The sequence below is a fragment of the Malania oleifera genome, chromosome 6, assembly GCF_029873635.1.
Source record: "Malania oleifera isolate guangnan ecotype guangnan chromosome 6, ASM2987363v1, whole genome shotgun sequence".
NCBI classification, from domain to species: Eukaryota; Viridiplantae; Streptophyta; class Magnoliopsida; order Santalales; family Ximeniaceae; genus Malania; species Malania oleifera.
Window position 1 is genome coordinate 51,928,476 of NC_080422.1, and position 17,382 is coordinate 51,945,857.

General features: G+C 39.0%; 1 protein-coding gene across 6 annotated transcripts in view; it reads right to left on the reverse strand.

Moving 5' to 3' along the window:
* LOC131158413 (DNA-binding protein RHL1) overlaps nucleotides 1-17,382 on the reverse strand; it is a 64,648-nt gene that overhangs the window by 39,829 nt on the left and 7,437 nt on the right. For 5 of the 6 annotated variants that reach the window (XR_009137480.1, XM_058113266.1, XM_058113263.1 and 2 more), the window contains exon 2: nucleotides 5,983-6,093. Coding sequence is in view for 5 of the 6 variants with exons in the window: in XM_058113266.1 (XP_057969249.1) it covers nucleotides 5,983-6,093 (111 nt within the window). In the remaining variant the exon portion in view is untranslated. Of the gene's footprint in view, nucleotides 1-5,982; nucleotides 6,094-15,737; nucleotides 15,849-17,382 lie in introns of those variants that run through there. The other variant, XM_058113267.1, reaches the window with a different exon arrangement.

Consider the following 17,382-nt stretch of genomic DNA (forward strand, 5'->3'; position numbering starts at 1 on the left):
CTTAAGATTAATATGGGGAAGAGTGGTATCACAACAATTAATGTGCTTGCAAAGGTGCTAGAGAGTTATCTTTGGAGATAGGGTGCGTTGAGTTGGAGTGGCCACTGTCCTATCTAGGGGTTTCTTTGGACGATAATCCTAGGTCAGTTAGCTATTGGGAACAACCCGATAGTTGAGAGAGTGTCCACACATCTAGATGGGTGGAAGGGAGCTTTTTTCCCTTTGGGAGGTAGGATTACTCGAATCCAAGCATGTATTTCTAGCATCTAGTTTTATTTTCTTTCTCTTTTAAAAATTCCATCGAGAGTTCTAGTAAGATCAAAAGGATTATGAGAGATTTTCTTTGGTTAGAGGTAGGGGGTTTTAAGGATCATTTGGTGAATTGGGAGGTAGTTTGTAGGTCTAAATAGGAGGGCGGTTTGGGTCTCAGAAATTTGGTGTCTAGAAACAAAGCTCTCTTGCCAAAATGGCTTTGGCAATTCCCTTTAGAGGATTCTTCTTTGTGGCATCAAGTCATTAGAAGCAAGTTTGGATTTGATGAGAATGGGTGGAATACCAATTTGGGTTCTAGATGCTCTTCGGAAAGTCCATGGAAAACTATTTCTCAAATTTATCCTCTCTTTATTCTCCATAATAAATTTGTGTTAGGTAAGGGTGTAATATTTGTTTTTGGAAAGACCTTCGGTTGGGGAATATTGTCTTGTCCACCACTTTTCCTCGCCTATTTCCATTGAGTTTAGAACAAAATGATTCCATTTCCTCTTTCCTTGTTGATCTGGATGGTCATTTACCTTCTTGGAATTTTCATTTTAGGAGATCCTTGAACGACAAGGACACAAATGAGTTATCTTCACTGTTGGTCCTGTTGAATAATTGTTGGGAATCCTCGAAAGCTGATAGCCGATCTTGGCTCTTGGATCCCTTGGGGAGTCTATTTCAAGGGGATATGCTTCTCGAATATTCCGCAGGATTGGCTTTCTCTGTTGACTTCTTAGGCTGTGCTGATTTCCTTCGGCTGTTTTTTACACTTTCTTATTTTGTTTCCCCTGGGTATCCCACACTTTGTTAAGGAGATATCTCTTCTCCTAATTGTACATTCTTATTCTATCTAATGAATTTCTTTAGCAATCCAAAATAAATAAATAAATAACTCCCCCTCCTCCCCACCTCTTAACATCCTCAACCACCTTAATAGCAACCAAAACAGCATCTAAAATCTGAGTATCCTTAATGAAGGCAACCTGCTCCAAGGTGACTGCACCCCTAAAACCACTTGAATCCTTTTGGACAAAATATTAGACAATATTTCGTAGAGACTAGTGCACAAACTAATAGAAGGAAAGTGTCTAACCTTCCTAAAATAATCCTTCTTAGGAACAATGGCAATAAGAGGTGGAGGTTACACTATTCCCCAAAACCCTATTCCAATGAAACTCATGAAACCCCATAATGTTCACATGGATCACCTTCCATTTATCTTGAAAGAAAACTACAATAAAATCATCAGTGTTTAAGGTCTTGTGCCTCTCCATCTCAAATACCAAACCCTCATCTCCTCTTTGGCAAAAAAGTTTCTCTAACCAAACACCCAAGTGTACATCAATGGGACTACAATTGAAACCCTACATCAATATGTGCTAACAACTCTCAGCATACAACTTCCTAAACAAGCCCAAACTTGTATCCCCTATTTTCTTATGGCTCACAACACACACCCAAATCTAACTCTAACTCCTTAGCAAGGTTTTGCCTCTCATTGACTATCCTATGAAACAATTTTAAGTTGAAAACTTTCAGTCCCCCTTTTTCACCTACTTAGTCCTCAACTTCTGCGAATGGGATGCTAGTCTCGTGGGAATATTTGTCTAGCTCACATTATAAGATTCCAAAGAAGTTATACAAGATGCCCATATTAGTGTTTGGTCAAATATAACAATCCTAGAAAGCATTTTTCTAAAATATTAACATTATGAACAATAAATAAAAACAATTATAATTTTGGGACAAAAACCGATTAAGAATATGCACCAAACTAAATCTATAACTGAAAAAAACTCAAGTTAAAAAAAATTCTACACATACAATCCAATTAACAAAAATAATGGTAGGCAATGTGGTTTCAAAATTTCCACTACTATGTAAAATTATTATAACATAATAGTACTTTTTTTATTATTACAAATCTAATCATATGATGTAATAAGGGCAATTCAGTCGAACCAGCCAATATAGCGGAGGAAATTTAGTCCAAAAAAATAAGATTCCCACATGAATGGAATTCCCATATGACTTACTCATGGAAGAACATGAGAATGGGATTCCCATATTTTATAGGAATGCTTCACTTCCAAGCAATATGAGATTACTGTCACATCAGATTCCAGCCCTAAAAGACAAATGTGAGAGTGGGATGGGATAGACATCACATTCTCAGGAATGTTGAGAGATGTCATGAACAAAACACCCCTAGTTTTGATTGGATGTTGGAGTTGACTTCTATAGTCCAGTGCAGTGTTTGAGATTGGATTTTGATTTATTTAAGAATCCATTTGGGAGGTAAATCTCGCTCTTTGGCTTTCTCGGATCTATAGTTGCCAAGGTAGCTAAGCATTTGGATTGGCGGAAGGCTGCTTTATTTTCTTTAGGTGGTTGTATCACTCTCATCTAGGCTTGTCTTCACACTATACCTTTGTAATATTTGTCTTTGTTTAGAATTCCTCATGGGATAGTAAATAAAACCGTGAGGATTATGAGGGATTTTAAGGGAGAATAAGGATCATTTGGTCAAGTGGGAAATTGTGCGTAGGTCTAAGGGCGAGGCAATTTGATGTCTAGAAGCATTGCTCTAGGAAAATAGTTATGGTGATTTCCTTTAAAGGTGAGCTCCCTATGGCACAGACATAAAAGAAGTAAATTTGGCTTGCACATGAATGGTTAGGATGCTAATATGGGTCATAGATGTTCATCTTGAGAGTCCTTTGAGGTTCATTTCGCAAGCTAACACTTTAAACTTTTGGGAGGATGTTTGTGGGGAGTGATTCAGCATTAGTGATTACTTTTGCAGTTTTGCTTTCTTTATCATCTTTCTTCATTCCATATGCTGTTATTTCTTCTTAGCTGATTCCAGATGATGATTCTTCCTCTTGAGATTTACATTTAGATAGGATTTAAATAATAGCGAGCTATAGGAGGTTTCTTCTTGTTCATTGTGTTGGAAGGTTTCCATATTTCAAATAAGATGAATGCTAGGATGTGGATTTTGAATTCTTCAGGTGACTACTCTTGTATATCCTTCTTCTGTCACCTTATCAGGTTTAATGTGTCTTTTCCCTTCAATGCCACATTTCGTGGCCAAAATCCCTATCTAAAATTAAACAATGAGTTTGGTTGGTTGTCCCTAATAGAGATTTAACATCATCAATCTGTTGCAGAGAAACTGGCCTTCAAAGGCATTGTGCCTGATGTGTTTTTTCTTTTTCTGTTGTAACAATTCGGACTGTTTTTTATCAGGTTTTGTACTATTTATTTAAGTGGGGTATATAACATAGATCATTTGGCTTATTTGGCGAGTTTTGGTGTGTCCCAAGGCAGTGGAAGAACTACTTGGTATTTGGGTATTTCTTTAAAGGATTCAAGATTAAGGATGCTGTTTGTGTGCGAGTATTCTTCAATGTTTTGTCGGGGATCTGGTTGGAACTGAATGTCCATATCTTCTCTGGAAATAAATTCTCTTCACCATTGCTTTGGGACGGGATAAAATATTTGGCATCTCTTTGGGCTTCTGGTGCAGTCTGTTTTATGGAGGCTTGTTTTGAGGACGTTAAGTGGGATTGGAAGGCTTTATTTGAGTTGATTGTCCTTTATTTATTTGGTTCTCCTTTGGTTTGACGAGCCATTGCTCTTTCCGTGGTACATTCTCTTTCTTCTAACATAACTATTTTCCTTAGGAGGATTTTATTTTTATATTTCTATTCTAATATCTTTTCTTTCTAATCTATATTTATGTTTTTGGTACCCTCTTTTTTAGGAGGATTATTATTCTCCTTTCTGTACATTATTTCTTCTTTAGTCTAATATCTTCTTTTTCAATAAATAAAAAAAAAGCATTCTTTTTCTATCAAAAGAGTGTGTGCGCACGCACGTACACATGCATGTATAATTACTCTACTTTCACCCACTTCTCAGAGTAACCATAACCAACCCCCCTCCCCCAGACATCCCCTAAACAGAAAAAAATACCCGAAATGGAAGGAGAGAAGAAAAGGTCAAATATCAAGATAGTGGCGACGTAAATTTCCTATAAGACTTGCTTCTTAACCAGGGTTTTAAATTTGCCCTATTGAATTATTTTATAACATCAATGATCATGTACATGTACATTCCAGATACATTTCCCACAATTTTTTTCCTGGACAGATCAAGATATATCAAATTAAAAAAGGCAGAAGCAACAAAAAGGGGACAAACATCCTGCAAGAAAATAAATTATAATAAATAAAATAGGAAAGAACCAAAAATACAGCTAATCAAGCAAGTCCTGATCTCTATATGCACCTTTCAGAAAAATTCCTTACAAAATCCATTTTGCAGAGCACCAAGATGAAGCAAGAAAGGCCAACCTACACCAACCTGAACTATAAGCAATAGAGTCCTTAAAAATTCTAGCACTAGGCTCCAAGCCTCCAACCAAATACACTAGAAGATGGTACAAAAAAATTTGTTACAAGTTCTAATAACCAAAAAGCATGAGTTCCACAACAGCATAAGTTCCATAGATGCATAATCATTAGACCACTTCCAGATAAATATAAATTTCACAAGTATAGCAACCCCGAGAGTGAGACACATCAATATGTTATTGTCATGGTCAACAATAACACCATGATTCCTGACTTGACTCAAAAAATCAAAAGCAATGAGGGTTCTATCAACAAACTCGGTCCACAAATAGTTGCCTGTGCATAGAGTTTTCTTTTTGGGATAATCAAAGAAATTTATTAGAGGAGAAGAAAAATATAAGAAGAAGAAGAAGAAGAAGAGAATAACCAATAGTGGCCTATGCTTAGAGTTGAACAGCCAACCTTTGGACAGCTGAGTCACTCATGCTAGCAGCTTAGCCTACAATATTACCCCAATGCTTTCTCCTAGTCTTAAACCTAGGACCTGTCCTAGAATTTGTGGTATAATTTTCCAATCAAGTTACAAGCATTCTGCTAAATTACTTTCTTTGCAAGCCAAATACTAGAAAATATTTCCTCTCTACCTCACCCAACTTATTTGATCAATGAACAGTCTATACAATCATAATCAGAAATATGAGCTTTTAGACTTATTTCATAGGAGGATTTTATTTTTATATTTCCATTTTAATATCTTTTCTTTCTAATCTATATTTATTTTTTTGCTACCCTCTTTTTTAGGAGGATTATTATTCTCCTTTCTGTACATTCTTTCTTCTTTAGTCTAATATCTTCTTTTTCAATAAAAAAAAAAAAGTATTTTTTTTCTATCAAAGTGCGAGTGCATTTAAATGAGAGAAGCATTTAAATGAAACTTCAAATCTAATGCTTTCTACTGTTAAGGCTACAAGAATTTGACAAAATATATGGACTTGGATGCAATAGAATGTAAGAAAATGGTCAATACTAGAATTTGTGGTATAATTTTCCAATCAAGTTACAAGAATTCTGCCAAAGTACTTTCTTTGCAAGCCAAATACTAGAAAATATTTCCTCTCTACCTCACCCAACTTATTTGATTAATGAACAGTCTACAATCATAATCAGAAATATGACCTTTTAGACTTATTTCGTATATGATGACCAATTAAATTCATATTTATAAACACAGTAACAAGCTATGGACCCTGCATTGGCTACCTTCTTGATGCATAGAGCAAATCCACAGGGTATTATAAAGCTATGTCTATATTTGTTTAACAATTTAGAATCCATGATGAATCAAGGGGGAGAAAATACTAACCATATTATCAAAGCAATCCTCACACATCACATTCTTCCCACCTCTAGAGAATTGCAGGGTGAGATATCTGTTCTTTGGATAAACAACAGTCCCAAACAACTTCATTTGACCCTACAGGATACAAAATCCAATAATTAGCATCATAAATTTCCAGTCCACCGCTAGGAAACCTTGCCCCCTTTGAATCTCTGAGAAAATGAGAGAGAAGCAGTTAAATGAAACTTCAAATCTTATGCTTTCTACTGTTAAGAATACAAGAACTTGACAAAATATATGGACCTGGATGCAATAGAATGTTAGAAAATGGTCAATTGGTGGATCAACTTCATGCTTAGTAAAACAAATGTGTTTTCTATTTTTGGATGGTGCCCAAAAAATAGCAAGGGAGGTGAGGGACTTCCATCCTCGTTAGAATGGATCCCTTTCCAAGTCCATAACTCACCCTCCACCATAGCTGCAATGAACCACTTCTGCTTGACCATGGAGATGGCCAAGTTCCAGAGTTTTCTGGTCCAAGAGCAGTACAGAAGGATGTGCTTCACTGATTCAGCCTGCTCCAGGCATAAAAAGCATAAATTAATGAGAGGTAATCCTTTTTTTATAGATTGTCAATGGTAAGGATCTTCCCAAGAGTTGTCTCTCAAATGAAAAAAGCAACCTTTGTGGGGCTGCAGCTTTCAAAATGAGTTTCCAAGGGAAATTACTGCTGCACTCCGCTGGGAAGACAAGATGTTTATAGTATGATCTGATCATGCAGTTTCCATCTTTGTTCAAGGTCCACTTGGGCTCATTGGAGTGACCTGGCACTAGATTTTGTAAATACTGCTATAGAAATCAGTCAGATTATCACTCTCTCAATCAAAAGCATTCCTAATCAAGGGAATATTCCAGAATATCCCCCAAGTAGTGAACTCCAGTGCTGGCTAATGAGGGCATCTTACTAGCTAGCTTGAAGATGGAAGGGTATTTACTGCAGATCTGGGACTTGCCACGCCAGATATCATGCCAAAAGAACACATCCTCCCCATTCCCAACATGAAAATAAATGTTGGGGGGGGGGGGAATTCCTCCCATCTTCTCCAAATACCTATACCGTGGGCTTCACTTCATTTAATTCTTTTGAGGCCCAACCATTATGATGGAGGCTATATTTTTTAGCAATCATTTCCCTCCAAAAATGATTCTTCTGCATCATGAATCTCCAAAGCCACTTCCACAAAAGGGCCTTATTGAAAATGGGAAGATATCTAAGGCCTAAACCTCCCCTTTTAAATGGGTTGTTTAAACCCCCCATCTAACAAAATGATATTTAAATTGCTCGCCCATGTAACCCCATAGGAATCTTCTTTGAATACCTTTTAATCTCTTGGCGGGAAAGAGACATAAAATAAACCAACAGATTGAATTCCTTTTTCCAACCAGCAAGTTTTCTTTCAAAACTGCCAACTATGGGGTCCCAAATTTTTATTTTTAAAACTTGGCTCCGAGCGGAGACTAAGACAGGTAATTGGAAAGGCTCCAAGATTGCAGCCTAAAATACCAGCTAGTAGAGGCCCACAATCACAAATCCCATTGGAATGATTTTACTTTTATCCCAGGTTCACTTCTAAGCCAGAGACTGCTTCAAACCCAAGGAGGATGCATCTAAGATTAAGTCAAGCTCATCCTCACAAAAATGATAGTCATCTGCAAAAAGGAGATTGGAGACTATCATAATAATGTCCCTTCCAATGCTAAAAGCCCCTTGAGCAGGCCATCCTTGTCAGCATTGAATATCATATGGCTCAACACTTCCATCACCGTGATTACATGATCAACACAAATGGAAGGGAGTCATTCTGATGTGAATATGTTGTAAAAAATTCCAGTTCACAACTTCATATGGTCAAATTCCCTCTCAATGTCCAGCTTGCCTACCACTCTTCTTTTCCTACCCTTAATGTAGGCATCCATAACTTCATTCGTCATCAGGGCATCATCCATGATTTCTGCTACGAAGGCATGCTGGTGCTTCCCAATATTTCTAAAATTGCAAATCTAACCCTCGCTGCGAGGACTATGGAAAAGAGTTTATACAAGCTGCCAACTATGCTGATATTGCAAGCCCCTGATTTTTTAGGGACCAAGGAGAAAAATGATGAGTTGATGCTAGAGATGAATTTGCCTGTTCTATCATAATCTTCGACAACTCCAATAATATCCTGTTTGAGAATATCTCAGTTCCTTTGAAAGAATGCCAAGTTGAAGGCCATTAAGACCAAGAGCTTCATCCCCATTGCAGCTCTTGACGGCTTGGACAATTTCCTCTTCCTCCAAAGACTTCTCGAGTCACTGAGTTGTGGAAAAGCTGAGGTTTCTGAAAATAATGCCATCAACCGTTGGTCTCTAGGACGCTCACTCGGTGTACGAGTTTTTATGGAAATTGCAAATGCCCCTTTTATTTTGCCCTTCAATCACTAGAATCTCTCCCTCCACTTCAATTCTTGTTAACATATTGAATCAACGATGCAGATTAGCAGCTCAGCAGAAAAAACTAGTGCTCATGTCCCCCTCCTTCAACCAAAGAGACCTGGATTTTTTGTCTCCAAGCAATTTCCTCTAAAGTGATGAGTTCAGCAAGATCCTTTTTTGAGAGCAAGTCTTATAGACCTATTCTCCGCATTAAGGCCCTCTTTGAGCTGCTTTTTGTCCAGCTCCTTACCAACGTTTAGAATCACATTCTTCCTCAAGTGAAGTTGCCAAAAATATTTCTGCTCCACCACTTCAATTTCTCTTTCAGCATTTTCAGCTTTGAGGCAACCATGAAGTCGGCCTTCCCTCAAACTGCAGCTTAAGCCACCAATTCTTGGCCTCATCACCAAACCCTTCATGTCTGAGCCACATATCTCGAAGCTGAAAGGGGTTGGCCCCCACTTTATTTCTCTAATAAGGATGGCAAAATGGTCTGAGATGGGCGAAGGGAGCAAAGACTAGGTAGCTTTTGGGAAGTGTTCCTCCCATTCAAAGGAAATTAAGAATCTATCAATCTCAAGAGGACATTCTCATGGTATCAAAATTCCCAAAACCTAGAATTTTTGTGGTGAGACTACGTTACGCCACAAGGGAGGCAAAATCTTGTGTTTCTTGATATTTTTATTTTCAAGTTTGCATGAAGCTTGAGTAACCTTGAAATTGCTCTCGACATTCTAGAGTTCTCCCCCATCGTTTTCCCCTCCAGACTAAAGAGTTTTCCACGTAAAATTCTATCTCCATTTGTGATTGACAGTGATTGTGTTCTCTGTGTGACATTCTCTGATTTTTAGGTAATTTCATTTGCTGGATTGATTGATTTAGATTTGCTGAAATTTAGTTTGGAACCTAAAAATCATTGCTTGGTAATTTCAATTCACACTAATTGTGGGTGTTTGAAAACCCATAATATAAAGTTGTGTTACATCCCAAACAAGAAAAGTTAAGGGTTCAATCATAGAAACAGTCTCTCCAAGTGTGGAGGTAAGCCTATGTACATCATACCCTTCCCAAACACCCCATGGCACGGAAGCTCTGGGTGCAACATAGTGTGTCCCCGAAAACAAAGTCGTATCAGAAAAGTGGTTGTGATTTGTAGGGGGGATTAAATGGAGAACAATTCAAGTACCATGATGAAAATAATAGCTACAAATTGCTCATTGTAAGAATTTATATAATCTTGATGAGCTGGGGGATGAAAAGATAGCAAAAATATGTATCATTGAAGGCAACAGTAACAAGATGGAAAGAGAGGAAAGTTGGGAACATTGATAGTGGGTGGATATTAGTTATTTTCACCATAGGGCCACAGAGACGAATGTGATGGCATTGTGAGGAAAATCAAAGTTTTCTGAAAGAAAAACCAAATACTTTTGCTGAGATCACTTATCAACAGTCTTGGAAAACCTAAAGGATCTCCAGGTACTTGTTCTTTGGCATATTCAGGTGAGCTTCCATCTTCTATTGGATTAAATGTCTCAGATAAAACCTTTACCAATTCCTGGGTCATGGACTCGGGAGCAACCGATCATATGACCCATTTATCCAATATTTTTTCAACCTATAATCCATGCCCAAGCAGTAGGAAAATAGCCACAGCGGATGGATCCTTGACCATTGTAGCTGGTTTTGGGGATGTGAAAATAAGACCATCAGTAACTTTGAAAAATGTCCTTCATGTTCCTAAATTGTCCACAAATCTAGTCTCTATAAATAAACTCACTCAAGATTTATGTTGTAATGTGATTTTTGACAGTAGTAATTGTATATTTCAGGACAAGGATTCGGGGAAGATGATTGGACGTGCTAGGGAAAGGAATAGCCTCTACTATCTTGAAACACCAAGTCAATTGCACATGACCAAGGACAAATTATCTTCTTCCTTTATGTCAGAGTTTGTCTTATCCAATAAAGAAAAAATTTTACTTCATCATTGCCGACTTGGACATCCATTGTTTAGGGTCATTAAAGTTATGTTTCCTTCCTTGTTTAAGGATTTAGATGTTGAAAACTTTCAGTGTGAGGTATGTGAACTTGCTAAACACAAGCGTGTACCTTTTCCAATTAGTTACAAAAGAAGCTTAATTCCTTTCTATCTTATTCACAGTGATATTTGGGGTCCATCTACTGTTTCTAATGTTTCTAGGGCAAGATGGTATGTTTCTTTCATTGATGATTGCACTCGTGTTACCTGGATTTTCCTGCTTAAACATAAGTCTGATGTTAGTATTGTGTTCCCAAATTTCCATTCCATGATCAAAAACCAATTTGGGGTCAATATCAAAAGGTTTAGGTCAGATAATGCCAAGGACTATTTCAATCAAATTCTTACCCCATATTTTCAGATAGAAGGAATAGTACATGAGTCATCTTGTGTCAATACCCCACAGCAAAACGGGGTAGCAAAGAGGGAAAATGGCCATCTCCTTGAAAAATCCAGAGCTTTGTTGTTTCAAAAAAATGCGTCCAAGGTTTTTTGGGGGGAAGCAATTCTGACAGCCACTCATCTGATAAATCGTATGCCTTTAAGAGTCTTGGGTTTCAAGAGTCCTATGGACATACTTTCCACATTCTACCCAGACCTAACCACTACAAACAACCTTGTTCCTAGGATTTTTAGGTGTGTGTCATTTGTCTATGTTCATAGTCACAACAGGGGAAAATTAGATCCGAGGGCTATAAAATGTGTCTTTGTGGGCTATTCTTCGACTCAAAAAGGATATAAGTGTTACCACCCTCAGTCAAAGAAATTCTATGTCTCAGTGGATGTTATGTTCAATGAACAAGAGTCTTAATTCACTAATCCTAATCTTCAGTGGGAGAATTCAACTAGGGAAGATAAGGAAGATTTTTTGCTTGCTTTTCCATCAATTCCTATGTCTAAAACCTCGAACTCTATGCCTGTACCTCCTTGTTCATCTTGTTCCAACCATGTACCTAAGAGTTCTTCTAAACCTATGCCTGAAACACCAAATGAACCCAAAGAAAAGACTGATTCTGCTCCTAGAAATACCATTTTGGCAAGGTGTTCACAAGAAGGAAGATGGTTGTTCCTGAACCAATGCAGGTCCAAGAGTCCAACTCAGATCGTTTGAATGAGGTAACAATTATTAACCATCCATTGCAAGATGAAACTGAATCTCATGTTGATAATGATGACCAGGACCTTCCAATTGCCATTAGGAAAGGAACTCAAAAATGCACAAAGCAACCATTGTACCCTCTTGCACATTTTTTGTCATTTAAGAATTTTTCACCATCCCATAGAGCCTTTCTTGTGAGCCTAAATACCATCACCATTCCTACCACATTATCTGAGGCTTTGTCCAATGGAAAATGGAGACAAGCTATGAATGTGGAGATGGAAGCGTTGGAAAAGAACAAGACTTGGGAGTTGGTGAAGTTACCGATAGGAAAGAAACCGGTGGGCTGTAAGTGGGTATATACGGTGAAGTATAGGGCAGATGGGTCGATTGAGAGATACAAGGCGTTGTTGGTAGCCAAGGGGTATACTCAAACCTATGGGATTGATTATTTAGAGACCTTTGCTCCTGTTGCAAAGATGAACACGATTAGAGTATTATTATCACTAACAGCTAATTATGGTTGGGAGTTGCAACAATTTGATGTCAAGAATGCTTTCTTACATGGGGAACTAGAGGAAGAGATTTATATGCAGGTTCCACCGGGATATGGGAAGAATTTGGTTGCTCACACTATGTGTAAATTGAAAAAGGCACTGTATGGCCTTAAGCAATCACCACGAGCATGGTTTGGGAGGTTTGCAAGAGTTATGTTGGCTATGGGATACAAACAAAGTCAAGGGGATCACACATTGTTCATTAAACACTCTCCTGTAGTGGGAGTTACAGTCCTTCTAGTGTATGTTGATGACATAATAGTGACAGGAGATGATGCTAAGGAGAAACAGGTCTTGAGTCAATATTTGGCTAAAGAGTTTGAGATTAAAGCGTTAGGGAGACTGAAGTATTTTCTTGGGATTGAGGTTGCTCACTCTAGGCAGGGAATTTTTTTCTCTCAACAGAAGTATGTCACAGATCTTCTCAAGGAAACTGGAAAGACAGCATGCAAACCAGCAAGTACTCCCATGGATTCTAATCTTAAACTTGGAAAAGCTGAGGAGGATGTCGCAGTAGACAGAGAAATGTATCAACGCCTGGTAGGAAGACTCATTTATTTGTCTCACACACGACCAGATATAGCATATGCAGTGAGTGTGATTAGTCAATTTATGCATAGCTTGAAGGAAGTTCATTTACAAGCAGCCCATAGAGTACTACAGTATCTCAAGGGAACACCAGGGAAAGGTATCATGTTCAGAAGAAATGGAGGATTGGTACTTGAGGCATACACTGATGCTGATTATGCTGGATCAATTGTTGATAAAAAATCAACCTCGGGATATTGCACCTTTCTCGGTGGGAATCTTGTGACGTGGAGAAGTAAAAAACAAAGAGTGGTAGCTCAGTCGAGCGTAGAGGCTGAATTCCGGGCAATGGCTCAAGGTGTGTGTGAACTACTTTGGCTAAAGATCATCCTTGAAGATTTGAAGATTAAGTGGGATGACCCTATGAGACTTTATTGTGACAACAAATCTGCAATCAGCATAGCTCATAACCCAGTACAACATGACTGAACGAAGCACATTGAAGTTGACAGACACTTTATTAAAGAAAAGTTGGAGAGTGGATTGATTTGTACACCTTACGTGTCTACAAATGGTCAACTTGCTGATGTCCTTACCAAAGGGTTGAGTAGCTATGTTTTCCAAACTATTGTTTCCAAGCTGGGAATGGAGAATACCTATTCACCAGCTTGAGGGGGAGTGTGGGAAAATTGTGTATAATTAGTTAGTTGTTTTAGGATATTCTTTTAATAATAGATTGTATCCTTAGAATTAGGCCTATATAGCTAAGTTTCCTATTCTATTAGGGTGTCCCATAAATCATGGGATTTCCTATTTTGTTAGGGTGTCCCATAAATCATGGGATTTGATTTATTAATTTACTTTTTAGGAATGCTAGGATTGTTGTATATATTCACATGTAATTTTCAAATCAATATATAACTCTTTTAAATTTCCGACACTATTCTATTTTCTTAAGGGGTTGAAATCGTGGGCAAGAACTGAACTTCATAGGCAAAGAGCTTAAGACTTGTCTACCGCACAAGCTGCCACGGAATGCTTGACTGACTACGCTAGTGATAACACCGCTTCGTCCAAAGAGTTTGGCGGAGGGGGAAACAGTAGAAAGCCTTTTAAGAAGGGCAAACCCAAAAGTGAGGGAGCCGACTATAAGGCATCAACTTCAAAGGAAGTATCATCATCTCGAGGGTTCAACACACCCACTAGGAAAAGTAAAATTTCGTGTTACTTGTGTCGAGGCACTCACAGAGTTTTTGAGTGCCCTCACAAAGCAACACTTAATGCCTGACAAGCTTCCAGTGCAAAGCAGGTCGTGGAAAGTGATGGGGAAGAGGATGATACCCCGAGGATGGGTGCAATGCAGTAGGTTAATGCATTGGAAAAGCAGGCAAAAGTGCGAAAGTTACACGAGCAAAAGGACTAATGTTTGCGGACTTTAGGATCAATGGGAAGAGTACCCGCGCTATGGTGGATACTGGGGCTACTCATAATTTTGTTTCGTAGCTGGAAGCATGGAGACTCAACTTATCCATGGAGAAAGATACAAGACGCATGAAAACAGTGAATTCTAAATCCCAGCCTACTCTGGGAGTAACCAAGCAAGTAATTGTGAAGCTTGGACAGTGGGAAGGTCATGCGAATTTCACAGCAGTTGCATTGAATAACTTTCCAGTCATTTTCGAAATGGAATTCCTGATGGGGACGAAGGTAGTGCTGATGCCTTCTACTGGTTTCCTGTGTCTGATGGGAGACCACCCGTGTCTGGTGCAAGCCGTTGCGACAAAAGGAGACAATGGGAAGTTCCTTTCAACCATGCAACTCAAGAAGGGATTGAGAAATGCGCAAACATATCTAGCCACAGTGGTGGTAGATGAAAAAGTAAGTCAAGAGCTGGTGCCTACGACCATCCAAGCAGTGTTGGATGAGTACAAGTAGGTGATGCTGGATAAGCTGCCTCATAACTTGCCTCCACGACGAGGTGTGGAGCATGAGATCGAGTTGTTGTCAGGAGTGAAACCACCTGCTAAAGGGCCATATCGGATGGCGCCTCCAGAGCTAGTAAAACTGAGGAAACAACTTGATGAATTGTTGGAAGCGAGATATGTTTGCCCTTCCAAAGCACCATTTGGAGCACCGATGTTGTTTCAAAAGAAACATGACGGGAGCATGCGGATGTGTGTAGACTACCGCACGCTTAATAAGGTGACAGTGCGCAACAAGTATCCTATTATGTTGATTGTTGATTTGTTGGATCAGTTGAGTCATGCCAAGTACTTCACTAAACTTGACTTGAGGTAAAACTACTATCAGGTAAGAATTGCTTATGGGGTTGAGCCTAAGACTACTTGTGTAACGCGGTATGGGGCGTATGAATTCTTGGTGATGCCATTTGGGTTAACGAATGCGCCTACAAAATTTTGTACCTTGATGAACCAAGTATTTCGTAAGTATCTCGACAAGTTTGTCGTGGTGTACCTAGATGATATTGTTGTCTACAGTTCCTAGGGGTGGCAAAAGGGGCAATCGGGTCAGGTCTAGGCAGGCCATCAACGGGTTGTGTCATAAACGAGTTGGGTCATAAACGAGTCAATGTTAAATGGGTCACATACATGCCAACCCTGACCCGCCCATTTAATAAACGGGCGGGCCATGGGTCACTTGCTTAAAAAATATAAATTATTTATTTTAAAAATTTTATGACAATTTTTAAAAAAAACAAACAGCACTCCTTCTTTATTTTTTAAATTAATATTTAAATTAAAAACCAAAAAAAAAACAAAATATAGAACCCCACGCAGAGACCATGTGAACAAACAAGAGCACTCCTCTTTCATTTTATTTATTAATATTTAAATAAAAAAACATAAAATATACAACTTGCATGAAAGCACTCATTCTCCTTCATTTTATTTATTAAAATTTAAATAAAAAAACATAAAATATACAACCTTTCAAGACCCATGATAGCACAAAAAACATAAAATATACAACCTTGCAGAGACCCAGCACTCCTCCTCCTCCTTCATTTAATTTACTAATATTTAAATAAATTAATAAATAAAAATATAAAATGCAAAACCTCATAGAGACCCATGTGCCCATCAGCCCATGTATCAGCATCTTCACAGAGACCTATGCGCCCATGTTGCCCTTCTGCTTCTTCATCTTCTCACTTAGCTTCTCTGCGACTGAAACTGAAACCCAAGCTAGCGGCTTCTCTAATTTTCTCTCCAAAGCTCTTACAAAAGTAGAGAATGGAGAAGATGGGCAAGAGGTTTCTTGGGAAGGTGGCGATTGTCACAACTTCCAATCTGGTAGCGTGCATCTAAGATCCATCGGAAAAGGTATGAATCTTCCGGTGAGTTTCAACCATGGAATCGGAAAATCATATGAAGATGAGATTTATCAAACAAACAACAAATTACAGAGAAGGAATATGGTGTAGAGTACCTAGGGTGATGGTTTCGACTGAGACAGTTAGATAATCTCTCACAGGCTTCACAAAAAAATAAGAGAGGAAAACCCGTTAGGTTGTCATCTGGTCCTCTGCGGAAAAATGGTAGATCTGCGTTTCTGGATCGTGGATTCGTGAGGGTGCTTGATCCATGAGGGAGATTGATCCGCCTGTGGAGCAGCTGGAAGCTTGGAACTGTGGAGTGGAGAGTGGATCACAGCAGCAGCGCACTAGTAGGAGGCAGCCAGAGCCGCGGCCCGTAGGAGCAAGAATAGGATTAGGGTTTTAACTTTTATGTTTTAAAAGTTAGCAGGGTGGGTACTGGGTAGCAGCTGAGTCAATAAACAGGGTAACCCAACTCAAACCCAGCTTGACCCGTTTATAAACGGGTAGGTCACGAGTTGACCCGTTTATAATCAGATTGACTTTTATACACCCAAACCCGTCATAACCGGGCGGGTCACAGGTGACCCGTCGGGTTATAACCCGTTTTGTCAGGCCTAACAGTTCCACTCTAGAGGAACATGAAGAGCATTTGCGGAAGGTGTTCAACAGGCTAAGAGAGAACAATCTATATGTGAAGAAAGAGAAGTGCTCTTTCACTCAGCGGAACATCAAATTCCTTGGTCATGTGATTGAGCAAAGTCATATCAAGATGGATATGGAAAAGGTAAGGGCGATTCAAGAGTGGAAGTTCCCAACAACTGTGAAGGAGCTGCATTTCTTTCTTAGCCTTGCCAACTATTACAGGAAGTTTGTAGAGTGTAATTCACGGAGAACGGCTCCTATGACAGAACTACTGACGAATAGTTATGGATGGGACTGGATTGAGAATGTCAAGGAGCCTTTGATGACTTAAAGCACGCCATGATGAGAAATCTGGTACTTGCTCTTCCGGATGTCATGAAACCCTTCGAGGTGCAAACAGATGCATCAAACTTCACCCTTTGAGGAGTCTTGTTATAGGAGGGACATCCTGTTGCGTACGAGAGTCGTAAGCTTAGTGAAGCAAAGCGGAAGTACATAGCTCAAGAGAAGGAGATGCTAGCGGTGATACACTATCTCTACGTGTGGAGGCATTACTTACTTAGGTCAAGGTTTGTGATGAAAACAGATAACTCAAGAATTAACCATTTCTTCACACTGCCGAAGTTGACACCCAAGCAGAGCCGATGGCAGGAATTCTTGGCAGAATTTGATTTCTCCTTTGAGCACAAGGTGGGGAGATTGAACCAAGTCGTGGATGCACTAAGTAGGAAGGCAAAGCTGC